At 33.4% G+C, this 23,076-nt stretch overlaps 2 protein-coding genes and 1 pseudogene across 3 annotated transcripts; 1 reads left to right on the forward strand and 2 right to left on the reverse strand.

Moving 5' to 3' along the window:
* The first annotated feature begins 3,862 nt into the window (after positions 1 to 3,862).
* On the forward strand, positions 3,863 to 10,382 carry SAE2 (SUMO-activating enzyme 2). The gene is made up of 11 exons (XM_085738936.1): positions 3,863 to 3,968; positions 4,052 to 4,141; positions 5,402 to 5,485; positions 5,565 to 5,783; positions 6,823 to 6,924; positions 7,289 to 7,747; positions 7,856 to 8,085; positions 9,123 to 9,216; positions 9,307 to 9,486; positions 9,557 to 9,654; positions 9,791 to 10,382. The coding sequence occupies exons 1-11, from the start codon at positions 3,948 to 3,950 to the stop codon at positions 10,119 to 10,121; spliced, it is 1,908 nt and encodes a 635-aa protein (XP_085595062.1). The 5' UTR covers positions 3,863 to 3,947; the 3' UTR covers positions 10,122 to 10,382.
* Positions 10,383 to 11,953: 1,571 nt separating this feature from the next.
* LOC146898195 (putative receptor-like protein kinase At4g39110) lies at positions 11,954 to 15,082 on the reverse strand. The gene has a single exon (XM_085738937.1). The coding sequence runs from the start codon at positions 14,846 to 14,848 to the stop codon at positions 12,200 to 12,202; it is 2,649 nt and encodes an 882-aa protein (XP_085595063.1). The 5' UTR covers positions 14,849 to 15,082; the 3' UTR covers positions 11,954 to 12,199.
* A 3,516-nt stretch (positions 15,083 to 18,598) lies between these two features.
* Positions 18,599 to 20,952, reverse strand: LOC146898196 (jasmonoyl--L-amino acid synthetase JAR4-like; annotated as a pseudogene). The gene is made up of 4 exons (XR_015024072.1): positions 20,486 to 20,952; positions 20,190 to 20,291; positions 19,269 to 20,060; positions 18,599 to 19,159 (listed from the first exon to the last, which is right to left on the reverse strand). The product of XR_015024072.1 is annotated as a jasmonoyl--L-amino acid synthetase JAR4-like (transcript).
* Between the last annotated feature and the right edge of the window lie 2,124 nt (positions 20,953 to 23,076).

The raw sequence follows: 23,076 nt of genomic DNA on the forward strand, positions 1-23,076 counted from the left end.
CTGTCAAGTGAAAAGTTATGGTTATTTTGAATATGTGAAAAGTGATACAATCATGTTGTTGTTGCATGAAAACCTATGTTTAATTGTGATAAGTTGAAGTTTAATTGTTTTTAGCTTATTTGAGTAAAATTCATGAAGTTGTTGTTGAATTATGTCAAATTCATGTTCTATCTTCTTTCTATCTCATTGGGTATGAAATTAAATGAGAAATTCATGAAGTTGTTATATTGATATCATGTTGGATCGAATTGTTGTGTTGTTGTGAGTCTTAGGAGAAATTGATGATATTCATGGAAGTTGTTGTTTAATTGTGGATCGAGTTTTCATGATTTGAATTGATAAAGTGTTGTTATGATGAAATGAAGAGAATTATGTTGTTATGTTGTTATTTATAAATTGAAGATGTGAAGAAGTTGTTTTTGTTGTCGTCTCATGCTTAAGAGTGAATTGAACATGCTAAAATTTGATAGAAACTAGCTTAAGCCAATTGAACCATTTAAGCTTATGGTTGATGACTAATGGAGTGGTTTAGAGTGGAATTAGGTTATAATTGGATGAGTTAACACATGATAAAGTTTAGAGTTGAGTTCGCCGCGAAAACGGTCTGAAAATGGCGCCAAAAGTGAGTTAACTCGCTTCCAGGCGCAGGGCGCCTGAGGCAGTCCCTCAGGAGTCTGCTCATGCATCCATCCCCCCGTTTTTTATCGTTATCTCGCTTTGTAACTCCAATTAACTTGAAATTAATTGCATTCATTTTATTTAATCATTAGCAACAACCTAAGTGGCTTGAGATTAATTTGATAGTGAGGAAATATTAATTAAACTCTAGATTAAAGGTAACATAGAGGTTAGTAAGACTAGTAGTGGACTTGTACTTGATTATGTTATGAATTGTGAATTGAATGATGAAAATGACAGTGATGTTGGTATGTTAAACATGATGATATGATCATATGATTAATTGATGATGTACATATGTATTAATTTGACGATGCAATGATGTGTTGGTGTGGTGATATATTATATAAAAGTGTGAATTATATAATGATGAGTTTTTGGTGTTGTGCATCGTCGAGTTTATACTTGAAGTCCATGCATTCATATGTCCTACTTAAAGATGAGTATTTAAGATGAGTGATTAAGTCCGTAGCATGCCTCCGAATTATGATGTAAAGATGACGTGTTTGATGATGAGGGATCAATCGGCAACATAACTCCGACATCCAAAACTGTACCACATGCATATAGAGCCGTGTCTAGAACATAACATACACATGAGTCTACGTGAGAGTCGTGATTTGAATACATGATCATATGTGAAGATGTGTGAATAACTATGTGTGTTCATGTAATATTTAGTGATACAGATGAATTGTGAATGATATATGTTTGATTTGTCTATAAAGTGAGAAAGTGAATACTTGTTATATCTTGTGTTGATAATGTGAGAATTAATATGTTTGTTGATTGAATAAGAATGAATGTAGTGATGGTAATTTGGGAAATGAATATGTTTATTCATATGTGATATTTTAAATTCCTAAATGTTATGCTTAAGTTCATATCTTCTTTATGTTGAATGCATATCTTAACCTCCAGTGGCTGTTTGGTCGCCTACATCTGTTGTGGTGTAGATGTGCAGGTTGAAGACGCTTGATCGGCGTGAGTTCTAGAGGACGGTGTGATGCCTAACCTTCTTCTTTGCTTATGTTTTTGGAGTCTTAGTTGTCGTGCTCTGATTAGGTGTCGAAGATTTATTTATTTTGTCTTTGCATTTGTGTTTTTGAGAAACACATGAGTTCTCATAGATGATGTATTTGAGATGTTGAGATGATGAATTTATGTTGTTTTATGTTTTGATTCCGCTGCGACTGTTTTATGATTATGAGAATTTATGACTATTTTGGATTAATGATGAAATAACATCTTGAACCTTTGTGATTATCTATTGAATTATTATTAAATATTGTATTAGGGTTTGAGGGTGTTACAGATGGCTATAAAAATAGATCTTGAAAAATCTTATGACATGAGTAGGTTATTTCGTCAAAGAAACTTTCAACGACATTGAAATTTCTCAAAGGCTTGTTGACATTATTTGGTGTTGTATTTTAACATAAAAACTTAAATTTCTAGAATGGTGAAGCTTTTTAGGAGTTCACCTAGGAAGAGACAAGGTGATATTTTATCACTGTATCTCTTTGTTCTTTTTATTAAAATGTTTTTCTATTTAAGAAATGATATTTTACAACCACTTTAAGTCAAATATCTCTTTCATACTCATACCGTGTTCTACTTTTTTTCTTCTCTCTATTATTTTTGACCAATAAGAAGAGAGAAAAAGAATGTTATCACAAAATGGTTGTACAAGTATCATTACTCTTAATCGATTTCAACATTTTTTTACTAAAAATTAGGAGTGTTCAAAACCAAACCGACTCAATAGAAAATTGCATATACGAAACAACCCAAACCAAAACCGCAAAAAAACACGTTTGATTCGGATGAGCTCGGACCATTTTCGACTAAGCCACATAGTTGGGTTTGTGGTTTTGATTTTAACAACTTAACCAAACCAAATTGAACCGCAACATAAAAGACTCAATCCCAATCCAACACAATATTCATCATGATATGTTTTTATTTCTTTTATTTTGTTTAATGCAACATGATAATGGTAAAATAAGCGGTTTATACTTGATATATACTGTTATTTTAATGTAATGCAACATGTTAATGGTAACCAAAACATGCTCTGTTTCTTATGCATAATTTATTTCTTATCTTGTGTTTGTTTATCAATTTATAGAATGACAAAATTCATTAAATATTAAATGTGGAAAAAATTCGTGACATTTTATAATACGGAAAAACTTAATGGATCAATGTAAAAATATTATTACTAGTACCAAATCAACACAACTCTCACATGGAAAATTGTACTCCCTCCGGTCTCAAATGTAAGAAACAAAAAAAAAAATGCACACATATTAAGAAAGTGGATTGACCACATTTAAGTCATTATAAAAAATGATATTTTTTTAATTTTACCCTTGTCTTGGAGTAGTAAAGACATTAATGATGTAGGTTTAATGAGGGTAAACTTGGAATTATGGCTTTAAATAGGTTCATCTTACTATACTTTTTCTTATATTTGAGACCATCCATTTTTTTTTATTTCTTACATTTGAGACCGGAGGGAGTATGTAACTTATCATGTTCTCTCATTGGAACATGAAACATAAACATTAATACTCCCTCCGTCCCGCAATAGATTATCCATTTGAAAATGTGTACTTTTGACCTAACTTACTTTGACCATATTTTTCTACTAATATACAAATATAAATAATATCATATAAGATGTCGTTAGATTTGCCTCAATGAGTATTTTCAAAATATCAAATTTTCATAATTTTTTCTAATATATTATTCAAGATATTTTAGCTCAAAATTATGCATTGACATGCGTAATAAGGTCAACTGTGTTAAGTATTAAGGGGCGGAGGGAGTAGTACTTTCCTTTGCGTGTTTTCTCGCAAAAATCAGATCAATCCAAACCGCATTGATTTGATCGATTTGGATTTAAAAGTCAACCGAACCAAATCAAATTACATATATTTTCTTGCATAAACGACTTTTACCCTCAAAACCGAACCAAACCAAGTTGCGAATTTAAAAAGGGAACCTAAGTTCAAGGAAGGAAGTAGTATTTTTGTTTTTGGCGCTCTTTACCCCTAACAACCCTTTAGATCCTCTCCCACCCTCACATCAACGGTTCGATTCTCTAAAAAACCATTTTTCTATTTATTTAATTTTATTTTTGAACAATAATAAATAAACAAAAACGCAATTTTTTCTCACAATTTGTTCCCTCTTTCTCTCTCATAAATTTTTCAACGATTCTTTTTCTCCTTCAACTTCTTCTCACTCAACCCTCAATTTCAATGGCTTCTTCCATTATCAAAGTAAATTTTACTCTTTTTTTCCTTCTTCGTATTCACTTTCGTCGTTTTGCATGTTTTTAATGTCGTTTTGGGTTTTCTTTCAGGATGCAAAAGTTCTCATGGTTGGTGCTGGTGGAATTGGTTGCGAGCTTCTCAAAACTCTCGCTCTCTCTGGCTTCTCTGACATACACATCGTTAGTTACTTCCTTTTTGTTTTTTTAGGGTTTTATTTTTTTAATTTTTTTTTTGAAATTTTGAAATTTGGTTTTTTTAGGGTTTTCTGCACTTCGGGTTTTCAGATTTTTAGTAAAGTTTTGAACTTTATGGGTTTTGTCAAATGGGTATTTCCATAATTTTGCGTTTCAGTTTCGTTTTTTGAATTTCTTAGTTTTTTTTTGTGTGTGAGTGAATTGTCAAGTGTGAGTGTTGGTTGTGAACTTAGAAAGTTATTGAACTGTTATTAGTTTTTAATTGGAGTGATTAAATTTGTTATTTAATTAAATTGTTGTATTGGTTGTATAGTATTTTGATTAATTTCCCTTTTGATCTGATTTATGGTTACTTAGTACTGATTTGAAACTCTATTGTTTGTTTTAATTGGGGAGAGTTTTTTGGTATTGGATTTTCAGGTGTTTTGTTTTAGTAAGGTTTGAGCAATTTTTTCACAATAATTGTGTGTTTAGGTTGAAATGTTTGGGTGTTTACAGTCTGTTGACTTTACTTGCTTTTTTTGGCAATTGGTGTTGGCAATGATGAAAATAGGGTATTTATTACACGTTTGGTTGTGGATTCTTGAGTTTTTGTTACCCAAGTTGTAAGATAAGACTCATTTTAATTAAGGGTAGTTTGTAGTGTGGACAATGTTGTTATAACCGTAAAAGCATATATTAACCCTGTTATTATTGGGGGTTAGTACCAATGTTTTAATAACTGAACCGGACATCGAACCAAGACCTTTGGTTCATGGTTCAACAACTTTAACTCGCTTGAACCTGGACAAAACCACGGTTGAACTGTTCAAATAACCAAACCGTAGACGGTGCTGGTTCGCGGTTCAACCGTTTGAATTGTCTGGGTTGGTTTTTAAATCATTGGTTAATACTTTACACCCTCTGGTCACTGTTATAAGCAAAAATCAACATTTTAAATCCATTCAATAAATGATTTATGTGGTCTATATTATAGACCATGTACATCATTTATTCAATGAATCTAAAAAATGCATTTTTGCTTATAATAGTGACCGGAGGGTGTAGGTGATAAGGTGTAGGTGATAAGCTTGTGGGGAGATGCAGATCTGGTGAATGCTGGTGGAAGTTGTGGCCAGAATAAATTAAAAGACTGCATTTTGTATATTATTATATTTTAAGATTTTCTTTTGAATTATCTACGTGGTTTTAAGCCATGGATGCGCTTTATTACATTAATATGCTTCTTTTATTCCCAATGTGCAGATTGACATGGACACTATAGAAGTCAGTAACCTGAACAGACAGTTTTTGTTTCGACAATCCCATGTTGGGCAGTCCAAGGCTAAAGTAAGTTAATATGTTACCGACATTCTAGTTACTTGTATAGGTTTTAGATTCACAACCATCTGATTAAGTCTTCAACCAGGTTGCTAGGGATGCTGTTTTAAAATTTAGACCCAAGATAAACATCACATCATATCATGCAAATGTCAAAGATCCTGATTTCAATGTGGACTTCTTTAAGCAATTTAATGTTGTTCTTAATGGGCTGGACAACCTAGATGCACGGCGACATGTGAATCGTTTGTGCTTGGCAGCTGATGTTCCTTTAGTTGAAAGTGGAACTACTGGGTTCCTTGGTCAGGTAATTTAATTGTAGTTATTGGCTTCTTGGTGTGTTATTATTTCATTTCATTTCATTTAGAATTTCATTTCAGTTAGAAGTTTCATTGTAGCAGTATTACGTAGATTCTGAATTGTGTTTTTTCTTGCTCGATGGTTATTTTTATTTGCTTTAGTGTATCTTTGTTCATTTAATCATTGATTATCTGATTGTCATTATAAACCTAAAATTTGTTATCAATGTGATTAATCACTGATTTATGTCTGATATTTAGATAATCAATCTTTCGAGTGGGAATCCAAAATATGTTTCTTTTGACATACTTGAAATCTTCAAAATTTATTTATCACCTGAATTCTTAATTTCTATTCACTCTATTGCAGTATAGTTAACATAGCTAAATTAAACTTAATAAAATTATAACTGTTATTGTGTTACTGAGTTTACTGTGTTATTGTGTTACTGTGTGTGTAGTTATTGTTTTCTTGGTAAGATATATCTATTTCCATATAGGGGTTGTGTTTAGCAGTATTAAGTAAATTCTGAATGGTAATTTAATCATTGATTATCTGATTGTCATTATAAACCTATTTGATAAAATCTGTTATCAATGTAATTAGTCACTGATTTATGTCTTATGACTAGATAATCGATCTTCTGATTGGGAAAAGAAAATATGTTTCCTTTGACATACTTCATGTCTTCAAATTTTTTTTATCATCCGAGCTCTTAATCTCTATTCACTGATTATCCTCTAAAATTTCAGGGGACACCTCTTCTTCATACTGTTTCTATGATGAGTTTTCTGAAAGTTAATTGACTTAAATCCACAGTAATTATATTATATACTATTGACTTGTTCAGGTTTTCATTTGAGATCACTTATTTGTTTTTTTACCTCCTAGTTTTGTGGCCCCGGCGGTCTTTGAAACTTATTTTTTACTATCTTTCAAAATATATCATTGATCCCACATGATTTTAATTGCAATATATGTTTGTATGCTTAATTGTTATGAGATACTGATTGCAGCTTTTGTGATATAATTTTTATTGGAAACAGGTAACAGTTCATGTCAAAGGAAGAACAGAGTGCTATGAGTGTCAGCCTAAACCAGCTCCAAAGACATATCCAGTCTGTACTATCACAAGTACCCCATCAAAGGTATGTGTTGGTTTTCCTTTATGCACTGAATGATTTTTTCATCATAGAACATATGATGCAATAGGACCGTAGTTCATACATAGAAATTTTAGGCATTGCATGGCCATTTAGATTTTCCTTGAATGTAATCTTTATAATTCCTTGTTATATCTTTGTGGATCATGAATACCAGTAGTCAGTTACAGTCTAACCTATTACCGAAGGCACTCATTAGTTATATCTTAGACAAGTAGATAAGTTTGTGACACAAACAATTGTATTTTGCTTTGTCAAATTGAACATCAACTAGGCTTATGAATTATGCATTCAATTTATACTTCAGCGTAGTGAGTTCTAAGCTTTTGCTTTATCTTTGTTGTCGTAGTTTGTTCACTGTATTGTGTGGGCAAAAGAACTACTATTTTCTAAGTTATTTGGCGACAAAAATCAAGACAATGATTTAAATGTTCGCTCAAGCGATGCTGCCAGCTCATCAAAAAACATAGAGGATATATTTGAACATAGCAAAGATGAAGACATCAGTCAATATGGAAAGAAAATATTTGATCACGTATTTGGGTATAATATTGAATTAGCTTTGTCCAATGAGGAGACATGGAAAAATCGAAATAGACCTAAACCTATATACAGCAAGGATGTCCTGTCTGATGAATTGGATAAACAGAATGGAAATCTGGACAATGATAATGCTTGTGGCGATGGATTTTCAGTTTCTGCCATGTCATCTTTGGGCATGAAGAACCCGCAAGATATCTGGAGTCTTAGAGAAAATGCTAGAGTATTTCTCGAAGCATTGAGACTATTTTTCACAAAAAGAGAAAAGGTTGGTCTGATTTCACACTCTGATGGGAGAGCATATACAATAATCATATATCACCATCTGGAAACTTAACGGGAACCTTTTATTTCTTTTGATGTATCTTTTGAGCAGGATATTGGCAATCTGAGCTTTGATAAAGATGACCAGTTGGCTGTAGAATTTGTTACTGCAGCTGCAAACATACGTGCTGCTTCATTTGGCATACCTTTACATAGTCTTTTTGAAGCTAAAGGAATTGCTGGTAACATTGTGCATGCTGTGGCGACAACAAATGCTGTTATTGCTGGTTTGATTGTCATTGAAGCAATCAAGGTGCTGAAAAATGACATTAAAAGTTATAGGTATATGTGATTCCGCTTTCTCTAACTTATCCGTTTTGCATTGGATGTAGTGATACAAAAGTGACTGTGTTACTGTATGTTTGGGGTTGTAGAAAGCATTGTTAAGTGTCAAACAATATACCTTGAGGAAAAAACTACCTTCTAGATACTAACAAACTTTTTTGGTGGTGGGGAACAATTTCTGTAGTATCATCATATTGCTAGTGTTACATGTAAGAATTTACTCTCGGTTTGTTTGTATTTTGTTTTGAATGATCAAAATATTATCATTATTGTTCACTCTATTGCAGTATAGTTAACATAGCTAAATAAAATTATAGTTGAAGCTGTTTACTTGAGGGTTATTTGGATTTATTTTATAGGCAATTTAAGTAGCTGGAAGAGTTTGTAAAAAAAAAAAAACCTGATATAAGCTGTCCTTAGCTTACATTCATGATTCATAAGCTTCTCCAGATGGCTTATTATCATAAGCCTGTTATTTTCAGTTTATGCAGAAGTTTATCCTCATTCTCTTTTTGATTTTAGAAACAACTTATACTTGATCTTATGTTATCAAATAGTTGGTGATGTTTCTGCTGGTTGTAGAATTGTTAGGAATGCAGTATTCTGTATTTGGTTCAAGCCTTGAAATAATAGTCCTGTTGTTATTGATTCTAACAAATGGAACATGCCCATGTTTTGCTCGCTGTTTATTCCTACGAGTAGGAGGGATATCATGTTTTTCCATGGGCATAGGAGTTACTTTGAAATAACCACGGCTCTAACTTATCTCGCTTTTATCTACCACATTCTTTTCTTATTCTGTTGATTTCTGTTAAACTCGATGAAATGATAAAGCTCCTTAAAACTATTAAATGGTAACCAAACATATTTTTAGAATTTTCCCGAGAATAAATTCTGTTCTAAGTATCCGTGAATAGTATTTTCTGTTCATGTTGTTTACCGTGATGATTTTCTCTCTGACGAGTTCGTAGCTTACAAGTTTATTAACTTCTCTCTTAATGCTTTTATTCTAATCTTATTTGGACATGCCGCAGAATGACATATTGTCTGGAACATCCAGCAAGAAACACTCTGCTTATGCCAGTGGAGCCATTTGAGCCTAACAAATCATGTTATGTTTGTTCTGAGGTACGTCAAATCTTCCTTTCTCACCTAGTACTTTAAAGTCAATGTAATTAATATGCTCATACTCACCATGTTCAAATATGTGGGAAACAGAGTCCTGTATTGCTTGAAATAAACACAAACCGTTCAAAGTTGAAGGATGTTGTCGAAAAGATCATCAAGGCTAAGCTTGGGATGAGCCTTCCACTTGTCATGAATGCTTCAAACCTCCTCTATGAAGCTGGTGATATTGAGGATGACATGGTTGCAATTTATAATGCCAACCTTGAAAAGGTATGCTTCTTGTCTTTTGGTTTGATAATGAGATTACATTTTCTTTAACCATTTTTACTATTCTGTTCAGGTCCTAGCTGAGCTTCCTTCTCCTGTAACTGGTGGTACAATGCTTACAGTAGAGGATTTTCAACAGGAATTGAAGTGCAACATTAACATAAAGCACAGGTTTGTAGTGTTTCTTTTCTCCCATTTCCTTCTTGCATCTTGAATTATGGTTGTTTTTCAATTCATTCTTAATCCTAATGTTTATTTTTTCCTGTTATTCTGAATTGTTTTCTTTTGTTGGTGACTTTAAATTCAGAGAGGAATTTGATGAAGAGAAAGAACCCGATGGTATGGTTCTCTCAGGATGGACTCAACCAGCTGCAGCTGCAGAAAATGAAGACAAATCTGTTAGTAACGGTGCAAGCACCTCAGACGCACCAATAACAGCAGTAGAAAAATCTGAAAATGATGATGATGTTGGTATAATTTCTCCGGTGAAGAAAAGAAAGCTTCCTGATGATTCTGATAAGTCGAATACTGCTGATGATGAAAGGCATCACAAGAAATTGCAAGTAATCGATGATGAAGACGACCTTGTCATGCTCGATGGGAATTTAGATGGGTTTAAAAAGAGAAGAGTGTCATAGTTTTGTGCACGAACTATTAATCCGGTTGAGATCTTGCATTCTAATTTTGTATTTGGTAGAGGTTTGGCGATTCTTTGGCCATAACCGGGTTAGGTATGCTGCTACTAGTTTTCTGATTCGGATAGATACTCTTTTTTGTTCTTGTGCTTTTCTCTGTGGCAGCAAATGTGTATTATTCTTGCTGACTCCTGACAGAGAGGATCACTAATCTTTCTAATTAACTTCACAACACCTGATATTAGTTAACAGAAGTTTTGCAAATTGGAATCTTTATTCAATTATTGTCTAAAGACGATTTAACAGATATTTTGCAAAATGAAATTTTATTCAGTTATTGTCATGTATATTTTTAGCATTTTTTTTCCTTTCATCTGGTCATTCTCATGAATTCTTAAAAAGGACAACTTTTTATTACCAATCTTTCATGGTTTCTGGATTTGTCAGATGAATAGGTGGATGATTTAATACAAATGTCAAATGGATGATGCTGTCTGGCATGACAGATTTGCCTGTGTAAAACTTTGCCGAAATTGAATCATACTGTATTTTTTTTTTTTTTGACGCAACTTTTTTATTAGAAGCACATTAAAGAGAAAATAAAGCAAAACTGTTATTTTTTTACTTTATAAATTTTGATTTTATTTCAACGTTCTTCAGGCTGATATTGGTCCCAGTCCCAAGCTATATACTAGTTTAATGTTATGAACATTTGATTTCTACAGCCACCAATTCTGCTTTTATTCAGACTGGGTGATGGCGACCCCATCCTTATCTACACCTCCTTTAATTGCCTGTTTGGATCTGTGGCTGAAGCAAAAATTCCTGCATCTAGGTGAAGCTAAGATTTCTAGCTTCTTCAATCCTCATTTTTGAAGCATAAATATATTGTAAACCAAGTATAGGGTTCAATCTCATAAGCAATGTTTTTTCACGAGGAAATATATATTTGTATAAATATATTTCATTTTTGAAAGCATAAATAATCACAACTGTTCTCTATGATTTTTATCAGCCATTGTGTTAGGTGTGGGCCATACTGTTTAGTTGAGTTGTGCATGTTGAGTTTATGCTGGGTGGGCGTGTGCCACATTGTTGGTCAAAATGTCAAACATAGTATATCATGTATGCTACTCACTTTTTTTTGTTTCCTCAATAACACAGTACATGCATGTGTCCCCACAACTCATAATGTACATGATACCGGTCCCTGCTCCTAGTGAATTTCTCAGAATGGTATCATGATTTGAATCTAACACTCTTATGAAGTATGAGGTAAATCCTTTCCAACCAGATTAATATTGTAAGTCATTTCTTATGACAGATTATGTGCTGTGAGTGTGACCTCATAAATAGTTTACTTATGGCACTAGATGCAAATGTAGCAAAGACAATTCAACAGTCTTGCAAGTCATGAATATGTGAAAGATTGAAAATGTTAATTTATATTTTAACTATCCGGTAAGTTTAAACAAGGTTTTAAATCGCAGACACAATCTCAACTTTTATCACAATTTTTAATATTGAGGAGAATTGTAGTCAAGGACTCAAGGTGATACGACCTCACTCGCAATCGTGTGCAGAGCCATACAAAATAATCTTGATATTGGAGACATACGTTTTTTATTTTTATATTTTTAAAATCATTGATTACAATCTTGATTATATTCATCCTATGTTAGTTTTTTTTGCAGGTAGCACAAAAACATCATCTATATCATATGACCAAATAAGAAAAAGAAGCTATTTTCTTGTCAAATTGCATGGAAATTCAAATCTAAGTTTTCTAAAACTTGCTTCTAAAAATCACTCCCTAAAATTTACAAAACAAAATATATTACAAATCAAATTATATAAGACCATATGATTAATGGTACTGAATGCACATATACTTCCACACACCAGTACTTTAACCAGTATTACAAATTTCTACCATCAAACATAATACTCCACAACAGAAAATATCACACAGTATCATCACACACCATTATACATCAAATTTTTTTCTCCACATTCATACAAAATTATTATATAACACTTCCTTCACATGATCAACTTTACAGAATTCCATGTGATGGATTTCACCTTCCATTAAGATTACTAAACTGTGCAAACATTGCAGTTCCAGAATGGCCATCAATAGCTTGAACTTCAGCAGGACTATTATTTACTTCTTGTTGAGGAGTTGTGGGGGGACAATCAGTAACAGAAGGGGGTGTAGTAGGAGGAGCAGGTGAAGTAGGAACAACAACAGCAGCAGATTTAGCCTCATTCTCATCCTCAACTTTCCCTTGTGTAAAAGCTTCTTGAAGCTGCAATGCATATTCCAAATTCCAAAGAACATCTCCCATTGAAGGCCTATCAACACCATGATCAGCCAAACATTTCTCAGCAGCCTCAGCAAATTTCTTCATAGATTCAGGATTAATCGAACCGACAAGAAGAGGGTCAATGATTTTATCAAGCAAACCCTTTCTCTTCCATTGCATAGCCCAATCAGCTAAGTTAACTTGTTCTCTAGGTAACTGAGGGTTAATAGCCGGCCTGGCGCACAATGCCTCGAGCAGGACTACTCCGAATGAGTAGACATCAGACTTTTCGGTCAATTGTTGTCTCCTGAAGTACTCAGGGTCAAGATAACCAAAACTACCTTTCACCGCAGTACTAACGTGACCTTGTCCCATAGGCGCGTCTTTTGAAAGTCCAAAATCGGATACCTTAGCCGTGAAATTCTCATCAAGCAAGATGTTAGTTGTCTTAACGTCACGATGAATGATTCCTTGTGCCGTACCAGTGTGAAGGTAATGAAGACCTCTTGCCGATCCAATGCAAATCTCCAACCTTTGCTTCCAAGATAGTGGTGGCATGTTCTTTCCATAAAGATGATCTCTAAGATGTCCATTAGGCATGTACTCATAAACAAGAATCATTTCTTCATTTTCATCACAATATCCAATCATTGAAACCAAATGTCTATGTCTAAGCTTAGACAACATTTGGATTTCAGTCTGGAATTCATTGATACCTTGTTCTGATTGTGGATTTCCTCTCTTGACAGCAACTTGAACCCCTTCATCAATCACACCTAAATAAACATTACCAAAACCACCAACACCAATAATGTTTTTGGAGTCAAAATTCTTTGTTGCTTCTTGTATTTCTGAAAAGGAAAAAATCCTTCCTAATCCCATTGATGATGAGAAAATGTTGCTTTTCCCTATTGAATTCTTGCTACTCATGAAACTTGTGTCGCCGGCGTGTAAAGGAAGCAGCCATGAAGAGAAACTATTCCTCTTTTGCCAATCTTGAGGCCTCTTATGCCACTTGATCACCATAGCACCAAGACCAACAAATGCTCCAAACATCATAGCAAAACCGACCGCTGCAACCGTTCCACGGTTCGAACCACCAACTCTCCTTCCATCAACACCAAACTCACCATCCAAACTATTCACTGTGTTGCTTATCTTCAAAACCTCAATACCATTCATAATTGCATTACCATTTCCACCATTAGCATCTGCAGGACCAACTTGAACACTCAATCCTTGAGTCATCAATGTTGCATTCACAACAAAATCTTTATAATATGGTGTTGCCAATGCACCAGTTATAGCTGATAAATCCAAATTAGAAATTGCAACTTTTCCATTAACATAAACATTGAAGTAAAGTTGATTAAGTCCTTTGCTCACAATGTCACAAAAATGCAACCTAACAAGGTAACTAAAAGAAGTGTCAACATCAAATTTCCATGATACATTGAAATTTGGTAGATTCACATCAGCATTACCCATCTCAGTGGCAGAAGAATAAACAGTTTGTGGTGCAATCAAAGGCGAAATATCCGGACGGTCTTGAGGAAACTTAACAACATTAGTAGCAACAGTAACACTCTTTCCAAGATTCTTATTTGTAAGATAAGGTTCATCAGATTCCCAAGTTCTTCCAAGTGTATCATTTGCTGATGTAATTAAAGGTCCTCCATTGTTCAACCTATAAACAGGCTGGAAAGCATAGGCTGTTAATCCGTTAACCGGGGCGACTGGGAAAAGTCCCGAGCCGGTGTCAAAGATTAGGTTATCTGGCGCCGAAACAACCTCGATTGCATTGATAAACGCAGCCGAATTCTTCAAAGGAATGAAGGACAACATCAACTGTGGTTCTGTTGCATTGATGAGATACTCTTTGAGGATTGCCTTGTCAGTGTTATTCACATTGAAGCTATGAAGAAGAACAAAAGTATTTGTGTTGACAGAAAACGTCGCCTTTTGAAGATCGAAAACACTGTTTTTGATCGGATAGAAATGAAGGCGAATCCAATGAAAACCAGGCTGAACCAAATGGAATGAATACTTAGCTTCTTGAATGAAGATTCTAGCATTTTTATATATAGGTGAAGGAACATTAGCATCATCTGCTGAAACTTTGTAATCATCCTTAGCTTGTAAAAATGAATTTGCTTGTGGATCTGATTTGAATTGTCTTCCATCAGGTAAAGTAACTACATTTTCAGAACCACAATCAATAAGAAAACTGTCTTTCGGAACGAAACTTGGAGACGAAGAAGGAAGAGCTAATGAAGGTGAAGAAAAAGATAAGAGAAGAATGACCAGGAGGATAGCCATCAAAGGTGATATTGATGACAAGGTTGATAGAAAATTATTATTATGATTTTGTTGTAATGAAAATTTTATTTTTGATGTGTTTTTTTTTTCTATCTTCCCCATACCTCCTGGGGGGGATTGAGGGTGAGGTTATGAAAATTTAGAAATGTTATAAGTTGATAGAAAGCATGGAAAAGGGTGTTATTAGATTTCTAATAACAACTTTCAATTTGTTTGGAGGAAAATAGGAAAGGATGACAACAATGACAGAATGTTTGGATTCCAAATATTTAGCCTAAGAATTTGGAATGTTCATTTTTGTGGTTTGTGAATTCTCGTACATTAACATGTTTGTTGTCTTTTTTTGATTAATGCCTTTTTTAGTATTTACCAAACAAATGGTTGCTTTGAACTAGTCAAACTCCCTTTTCCTTTTTATTTTAACTACCTTCAATTTGAATTTGGATTCCATACGGTCGCATTCATGCATTCGAGATATTTGGAGTCGTTCGATCAAGATTATAAGATCTAAAAATACAGATTTTAATTTTTTATCATATAGTGTAAAAGACTGTGCTTGAATCTGAACTGTTCAATCTTGATCGGACTGCCACTGATGTCTCGACTACGTGGATGTAGGAAACTTCCACCTGCAAATCCCTTAAATTTGTTGCAACAAATGTGAGTTTGTTACATTCAAGTATTTAGACAGGTTATTTGAGCTTTATCTACCATGATGTAGTGTCTAGGGGTGTTCAAAACCGAACCAACCCAATAGAAAAACCGCAAACCAACTCAATCCAAACCGAAACCGCAAAAAACCGCACTTGGTTCGGATGAATTCGGATGACTTTTGCACTGAACCGCGCGGTTCGGTTCGGTTTGCGGTTTGCATCTCAGCAACCGAACCAAACCAAACCAAACCGCAAGAATAATGAATATTACTTAAATATGTACTAGCCTAATTACATAGCTCAAGAATAATCTCTTTTGATTCGATTTTTCCATCGTTGCACCATCAGGTTCGATTATAATTCCTTTCCATCTCTTTCAATTCATTTCTAGTGATGAATTTGTTTTCTTTACTTCCCAATAATTTGTTTCATGCTTATGTTTCTTCTTAATTTTACCTATTTTGATATAAGTTTTACCTAATATTTTATCATATAAACATCAAAATAAAATGTCCTATGTTTATTTTTTAACAAGTTGGCAATATTAGAGTTAATGCAATATTTTTTTATCTCACGATAAACCGCACAAACCGAACCAATCCAAACCGCATTGGTTTGGTTTGGTTTGGTTTGGATGACTTTTAAAAATCAACCGAACCAAACCAAACCGCATGCTTTTTTATCTCGCGGTTTGGATGACTTTTTTGCTCAAAACCGAACCAAACCGCACCGCGAACACCCCTAGTAGTGTCATTCCAAAAAAAACATCAACAACAAACTGAATTTTAGTTACATTTATTGCAATAATGTCATGTCTTTCCATACACATTCAATTTTTTTGTGTCATGTCATGCTGTCATGAAATCTTAACCACAGGATGGATGAGATGATTCACAGTCCAAGTTTAATAAATAAATTTTAAAATACAACTTCAATAATCGAAAAATTAGTCTCCAGAGTTGCACGCAGAGGATACCTGATTCACACTAAAAAAATAACTCGCACAATCTTTTATTTAACGTTTGCAACTACATGTGATCGACTATGGCTGCAAAAAAGAAAATGGTTGGTTACAATGATGCAACCACATTTTTTTTAAAGGAGTGATGCAAGCACATAGTTAAGGAAGGAGAGAAAGTTGACATTATTTTTAGTTGTATGTATATATACATTAATCAGGGCCCTTAGTCCCTTACTTATGTGACTGCACGTAGAGAGAACATGTCAAGCATTAAGAGACATGAACCTGAAATCATATGATTCTTGAAAGCTCAAGCAGTGTTGTTACTGACAAGGAAAATATATAATTTCAAATAAAATTAATAATATATATAGCAAAGTCAACTTTTAAGAGTCAATTTCATAAGATAATCAATTTTTTTTTTTATTATCTTAAACAAATGGGTCCGACTTCTAGTATAAAAATGACATACCGGCGGTGTTCCATCTAAAACACACTCAATAATTTTTTTTGTTGAAGACAAAATAAAATATATTAATTAACGGAGCTCCCTCGCCGCACAAGAAGTGCTAGGCAAGGACTAAAGAAAGGATTCAGTCGCATACAAGGATCCACAACCAACAATAGCTAGAAAACAACCAAAAGCTAGCTATGGATCTTGGTAAAACACTAAATGAGATTAGTCACCAGTGATGAAAATCAAAATGTATGATACTATTTTTAGCTTGTAACCACCCAAAAGAGGATAACTTCATATTGTCCACCATCTTTTGCAATGATTGATGTTTTTGGCGGAAAATTCAACTATTCCTTTCTTTTCAAATGACTCAAACAGACGCCATCCAAATCACATGAAGAGCAAATATGGTTTTTCTATGCATGCTAGATCTGTAAATTGACAAACATGATTAGAAATAGGTAACCAGTCTACCACAAATTAAATATACCAAACCACAATTGGATATACGCCCAAATGCTGCCATAAAAAGCACAACCCACAAATAAATGATATGCATTTTTGGTCTTACCACAACTTACTTGAACAAAGATATGAAATGTGAGGAATATTTCACGATGTATTAGATTGTTTTTCGTTGGAAGGCGAATGAGTAGCATCCGCTACACGAGCAACGAGACCTTCAACAACACTATATTATTTCAGACAGTTGCATGATATATAATAGGGAAAATGCTAAACATCACGAACACTATTATCCCGAAAGCATCGCGAGCGTATGTTTCTAGATATTGCAGTGTCATTTGCGTTTTCTATGTATCTTTCCCTTTCACGTGTTTTTTTCTCCCATTGGTATCTTCTCTTTTATCTCTCTTTTTTCTTTAACAATTCTTCCATCAATTTAGCTAAGCGTGGTGTGTTAGTCGATGGGGGGCTACCTGTTATCAATGGTACTCAGAAGTGACGGAATCGAATGATCACCTATTTTTAACATGCGGGTTTACAATTAGAGTTTGGTATGAATTTTTTTGGTGGCTTGGTGTCTCAATGGTTCTACCAAATGACGTCTTTACTTCGTGGGAAAGTTGTTTGCTTCTTTGTGTGCCATAAGAAGATTACCAAAGGGTCATTATTGATTTGACATACAACCACTACAAGAATACTATGGAATTCCAACCAAAAATTTCCGAGGAAGCATGGTTTCTCGCAAAAATAAAGGTCAATTTTGAAGGCGTGTAATGATCTATTTTTTTTTTTCACAAAAATCTATATGTCTACTTAGATATCGTTGATGCGATTAAAAGTATCTCTTGGGAAAACACTCGGGTGCTCATGCTTATTTTATGAATGGTTTGTAAACCCAATGAATTGTTTAATTAGATGAGATTAATAGATGAACTTTTATTTTTTGGCAATGGTCTTAGTGCCACTAGTACCAGATCCCATAAAATTGGGTGTAGTACTACTTGTACTGTTTTCCATTATTATTGATCAATACAATTTTTGCCATTAAAAAAAAAGATACATAATTAATATATTATGGATATTGTGTAAATTATGTGAAGCATTCTTTTTTTTTTTCGACAAAATGAAGCATTCATTTAGACTTTATATTCAATGTCAAAAAGAAAATCCATTCAAAGCCAAAGATATATATTGGCAAATTAATGGCATAGACTTAATGAAGATGCACAAAGTTTTTTAAGATTTGAACCATCAAATAGAAAGTTGCACATTCTTTTTTATTAAAACTAATAAACTTTATTGATTCCAGACTATTGGCACAATGTCAAATATTATTCAATTGAAAGCAGTACTCAGATATTTCTTGACAACATTTTCATTCAAGATTTGCAACACAATGTTCTGTGTAAGACCTACATATCTTGGTGTCTTATACTGACTAATAGATGTTCCTAATCCCAAGTAATGATCAAGAATCTTTTGGAACGTTCCTTTCCTAACAACTCGGAGTCCTAAGGCCCCGATAGTGTTGGCCTTACGAGAAAAATTGTAGGATGGATCAGTGAAAGACTTATCCAAACAAGTGCAACATTTACTCAACAATTCTTCACTTGCTTCACCACTAATTTCCCAGAATATTACATAGTTTCCAGGCTCTTTGGATACATCAACATGGCTTGTGAATTCAATAACTTCCAATTCTTCTTCTGCTAATAATTTGGCAGATGCTTCCGCAACTAATAGTAAATCTTTCTCTGTGGTCTTGTCGATGTTAACGCTCAGCAAAACACTACTCCTACGAATAAACTTGAGTTTTGGAGTTGAGTTATGGAATCCCATAACATTTACCACATCTCCTAGCCTATACCGGTATAATCCTGAAATTATTTAACCGAGTAAGTTAATACGATAAATGTTAACTTTTTTATCGTACACATTTCCCAAAACACATTAACATAAAGGTGTCAAAAAACCAGAAGTGTTTACCTGCTGAATTGGTCATAACAATTTCATATTCTTCACCAACCTTCACCTCAGTGAGTCCCACTGGATGAGGATCAACACAAAGGTCACTGCCCTCATTCTTAGGATGTGTGAGAGGAATGAACTCAAAGTATCCATTTTGAGGAAACATAACATAGGTTGCCAATTCAAGGGGAAGTTTTGGGTTAATATTTGCAGCTATGAACCCTTCAGAAGCTCCATAGAGAGAACTCTCCTGCATAGTGCCTCAACTTTCCTAAATATGGCTCCATCGACCCTGTCATGATTCCATAAATGTACTTCACATTAGGAAACAACTCTGGTATCAAACCATAACAATTATTCAGCCCTAGACATTTTTTGCGGATTATGTCGGCTAATTCTTGATTTAGTTTGAGCAATTTAGACATTGCCATTCGAATCGATGGATCTGTGACTCTACTACTAAGAACTCCTTCCCTAATATCACTACAAAGCTCTTCCCAAACTTGTTCAAAAGTTCTGAATGCTTGGACTAAGAGGTGAGCAAATGATGAAGACAAAGACTGAACTTCCTCGCGGTAAATCAGTCCAATTAATAAATGACAATACAGTGATTGAAAATAATCATGACATAGTACCACTTCATTTGGGGTGCAATATTGAATCTTAAGTTCTTTCACTACATGCTTATAATTCGGATTGCGTAGCATGTTGGTTGTAATATTTGTAGCTATGAGACCCCCTTTTGTTTGGAACTGTTTGCAGCCATATCCAAAGTGTAGACACTTCCCATTTTGTAGCATTGGAAACTCTCTACAAAATGGAGTTATATATAATATTAGAGTGCCAACTTTAATTAACCAACAAAAAATCATGGTAGGACAGAAGAGTATATAACAAAATAATTATTCAATCATAATTTTTTTAATAAATGAAATGAACCTGTTTAGATATGCAAAAAAGGCCTGATGTATCTGCATTGCTGTTTCAAACAGTTCATCATTCCATGGTATATATTTAGGCTTCCCTTGGGTAGTGCCAGAACTGCAAGAACATGGTTCTCAGACTTAGAAAAACTTTCTACGTTGCAATTGTACAAGTCTAAAAATTTAAATGGTTTGTAGTTCGGAACAAAACAAATATAGCGTATAATATATGAAATATTAAGTAACGTTACGAAGAAACAAAAATCAAATGTATGTAACATATGAAATTGTAAAAAGAAAACAACAGTACACCTTAAAGACATAGCTGTGATGGGCTTTGTAGTTAGAATAGGAGAAGCATCACCATCAATAATTCTATTGATATAAGGTTCTAAATCTGTGTGTAACAAGTGGAACACATGCCTTGAAACTTTCGGGATCAGTTCTTACATTAAGACCTAAATTCTGTAAATATTGTGTTGATGCATTGTCTTCCAAAATTCGTTTCAATGTATTCCTTTGAACCTTTTCTGCATCTGTGCACAATGCCTCAAATTCTTGTATAACTTTGTCCATTTTCTATAATATAGTCTCACAACCCTTCAACAACAACACGAACAAAGTGACTAGAGTGGTTTTAGTAATATCAATGAAAGAATGAAGATGGTAAAGTATGAATGCTGATGTTGAGGTTTGTGAAAAGAGCGTACAAAGTCAAAGAGCAGGAGAACTAATAGGTCTCAGTAGCCGGAAAACCTCTGATTATTTTTAGAAATTTCATTATAGGTTAAGGTAATTTTCTAGACAAAAAAAAAAAAAGAATGGTAAAAATTTGGGAGATAAAGTTTTACAAGCACACACGCATATGTTAACGATGCATTATTTTCACACAAAATTAGAAATTAAGTAGCCAAGTAAAAAATCAAGAAGAAACTATAGTTGGCTTATTCCTAAAATTATCAGAGAGTACACTTTAATCTAACCAAATGGAATATATAATGATTTTTTGTTGGTAACACGTGAACGAGTGTTTTTTTTTCTTTCTAATTTGTTTAGAGAATAAATTAAAAAAATGAAATCAGAACAAAGTAGAATACAATAAACATAAAAAACACTCAACTTGAAATTGCCATCTAATACTCCCTCCAGATTTACTAGTACAATAATGTAATATAAAACACTAAACTTTTTCCATATATGAATTATTACCATTTTAATCATGTTCATTGCTAATTTTTCGAAGTAAATTACAGCATACTTTATACTTCATGTTTATGAAGAGATACACCAATATTGTGTAAGTCGCACACCTTGCTAGCATTCATATATAAAGATGATGCAAACATCAATGGCCATCTTAATCATATATCACCATATTTAATACAAATTAAAAAAACGTAGATTCCAAGGACTTGTCTCATTATTTTCCACCAAAGTTAGAGCATTATTTGAATCCAATTCCATAATAATATTTCCTTCTTAAATACATTATCTGCTGGAATACATTTCTATACGAAATCATGAGTTTTAAAATATCGCATACAACTTGCAACCTAGAACTTTAAATATTTGGGTGCCACCATTGCTATCACAACTCATGCCAAGTTTCTAAATAAAACCCAGATGGTAATTTGTGCTTTGATCTTAATTTTTCCCTTATGTACATTGTGATGTTGACTTCTCTCATTGTTAAAAATCATCCACTCACTGGAAGAAGCAAGCATATTACAAATTTTCATTCTAATGATCATAACTTATGCTGCATCATATGATAGTTTTATGGCATCAATTAGTTATATGGCAAGGCTGCTTGTTTGGATTTTTTTTCTATCGAAAACCAATTCTCAAACAGTTTACTAAGATTAAGAGATGAATTAAACCTTCTCTACTCGATGTTAAGCTTGTATCGATAAGTGACAAATAGGCTTTACACCGTGTATAAAAGGAATTCACGTCACTCGCTCTCCTAAACCAATAGACTATTTAGAATTGGTTTTCAAGAGGTAAATAAAATCAAAACAAAAACCCATACCATAAAGCTAACAATAACCTAGTTCGCAAAATTTATCAAGATCAAAGAGAATGATGCAGTGCTGGTTATGATACAATTTGTGATGTGGTTCTTTCGGTGAGTGGATAATTTTCAACAATGGTCAAAATCACCACCATAAAGTAAAATAAGTGAAAAGTCAAAATCAAAGCACAAATTGCCAAGTGAATTTCGTTTAAGATTTTTTTTTAAAAACAACACCAAAAAATGTGAAGGTGTATGTATGAGATTCTTTAAAAACTCACGGTTTCATATGAAACTTTGGCAGAAAAGATTGTTAGAGACTTTGCACAGTTGATCTTGGTGATTCTCAAAACCATATCAAATGATTTTAGATTTGTATAAAATTTTAGAGGAATGATATTTTGACATTCAATTTTCAACAACTTTTTGTGGCAATCTTTTTCCTCTCTTTTTATTGGACAATAACAATAGAGAGAGAAAAAGAAGAGAAAGAATAAAAGTATAACGAGAGTATGAGAGAGAGGGTTGTCACAAAAGTTGTTAAAAAATGGATGTTCAAATATTATTTCTCAAAATTTTACATGCATGATCTGAAAAATAAGAATCAAGTAAAACGATATTGAGCGGTGTAACATTACTACGGTGTAATTTGATTTTCCTCATTTATAATTTTTTATTATTTTGATAAAATTGATTATTTTATAAAAGATTACATAAGTTTTAATTGGTAGTAGAGTTTGCTTCCCTTTATCTTTTTTCATCTTTTTCCTTCAAAAATGAAAAACTTCTTGCATAATTTTTTATGAGAAATGATATTTTGACAACCACTTTTTGACAACTTTTTGACAACTTTCTCTCTCATACTCACATGATGTTGTTATCCTCTCTC

The sequence above is a fragment of the Medicago sativa genome, chromosome 8 (assembly GCF_051527215.1).
Source record: "Medicago sativa cultivar Bolivia chromosome 8, Bolivia_mono, whole genome shotgun sequence".
Classification (NCBI taxonomy): domain Eukaryota; kingdom Viridiplantae; phylum Streptophyta; class Magnoliopsida; order Fabales; family Fabaceae; genus Medicago; species Medicago sativa.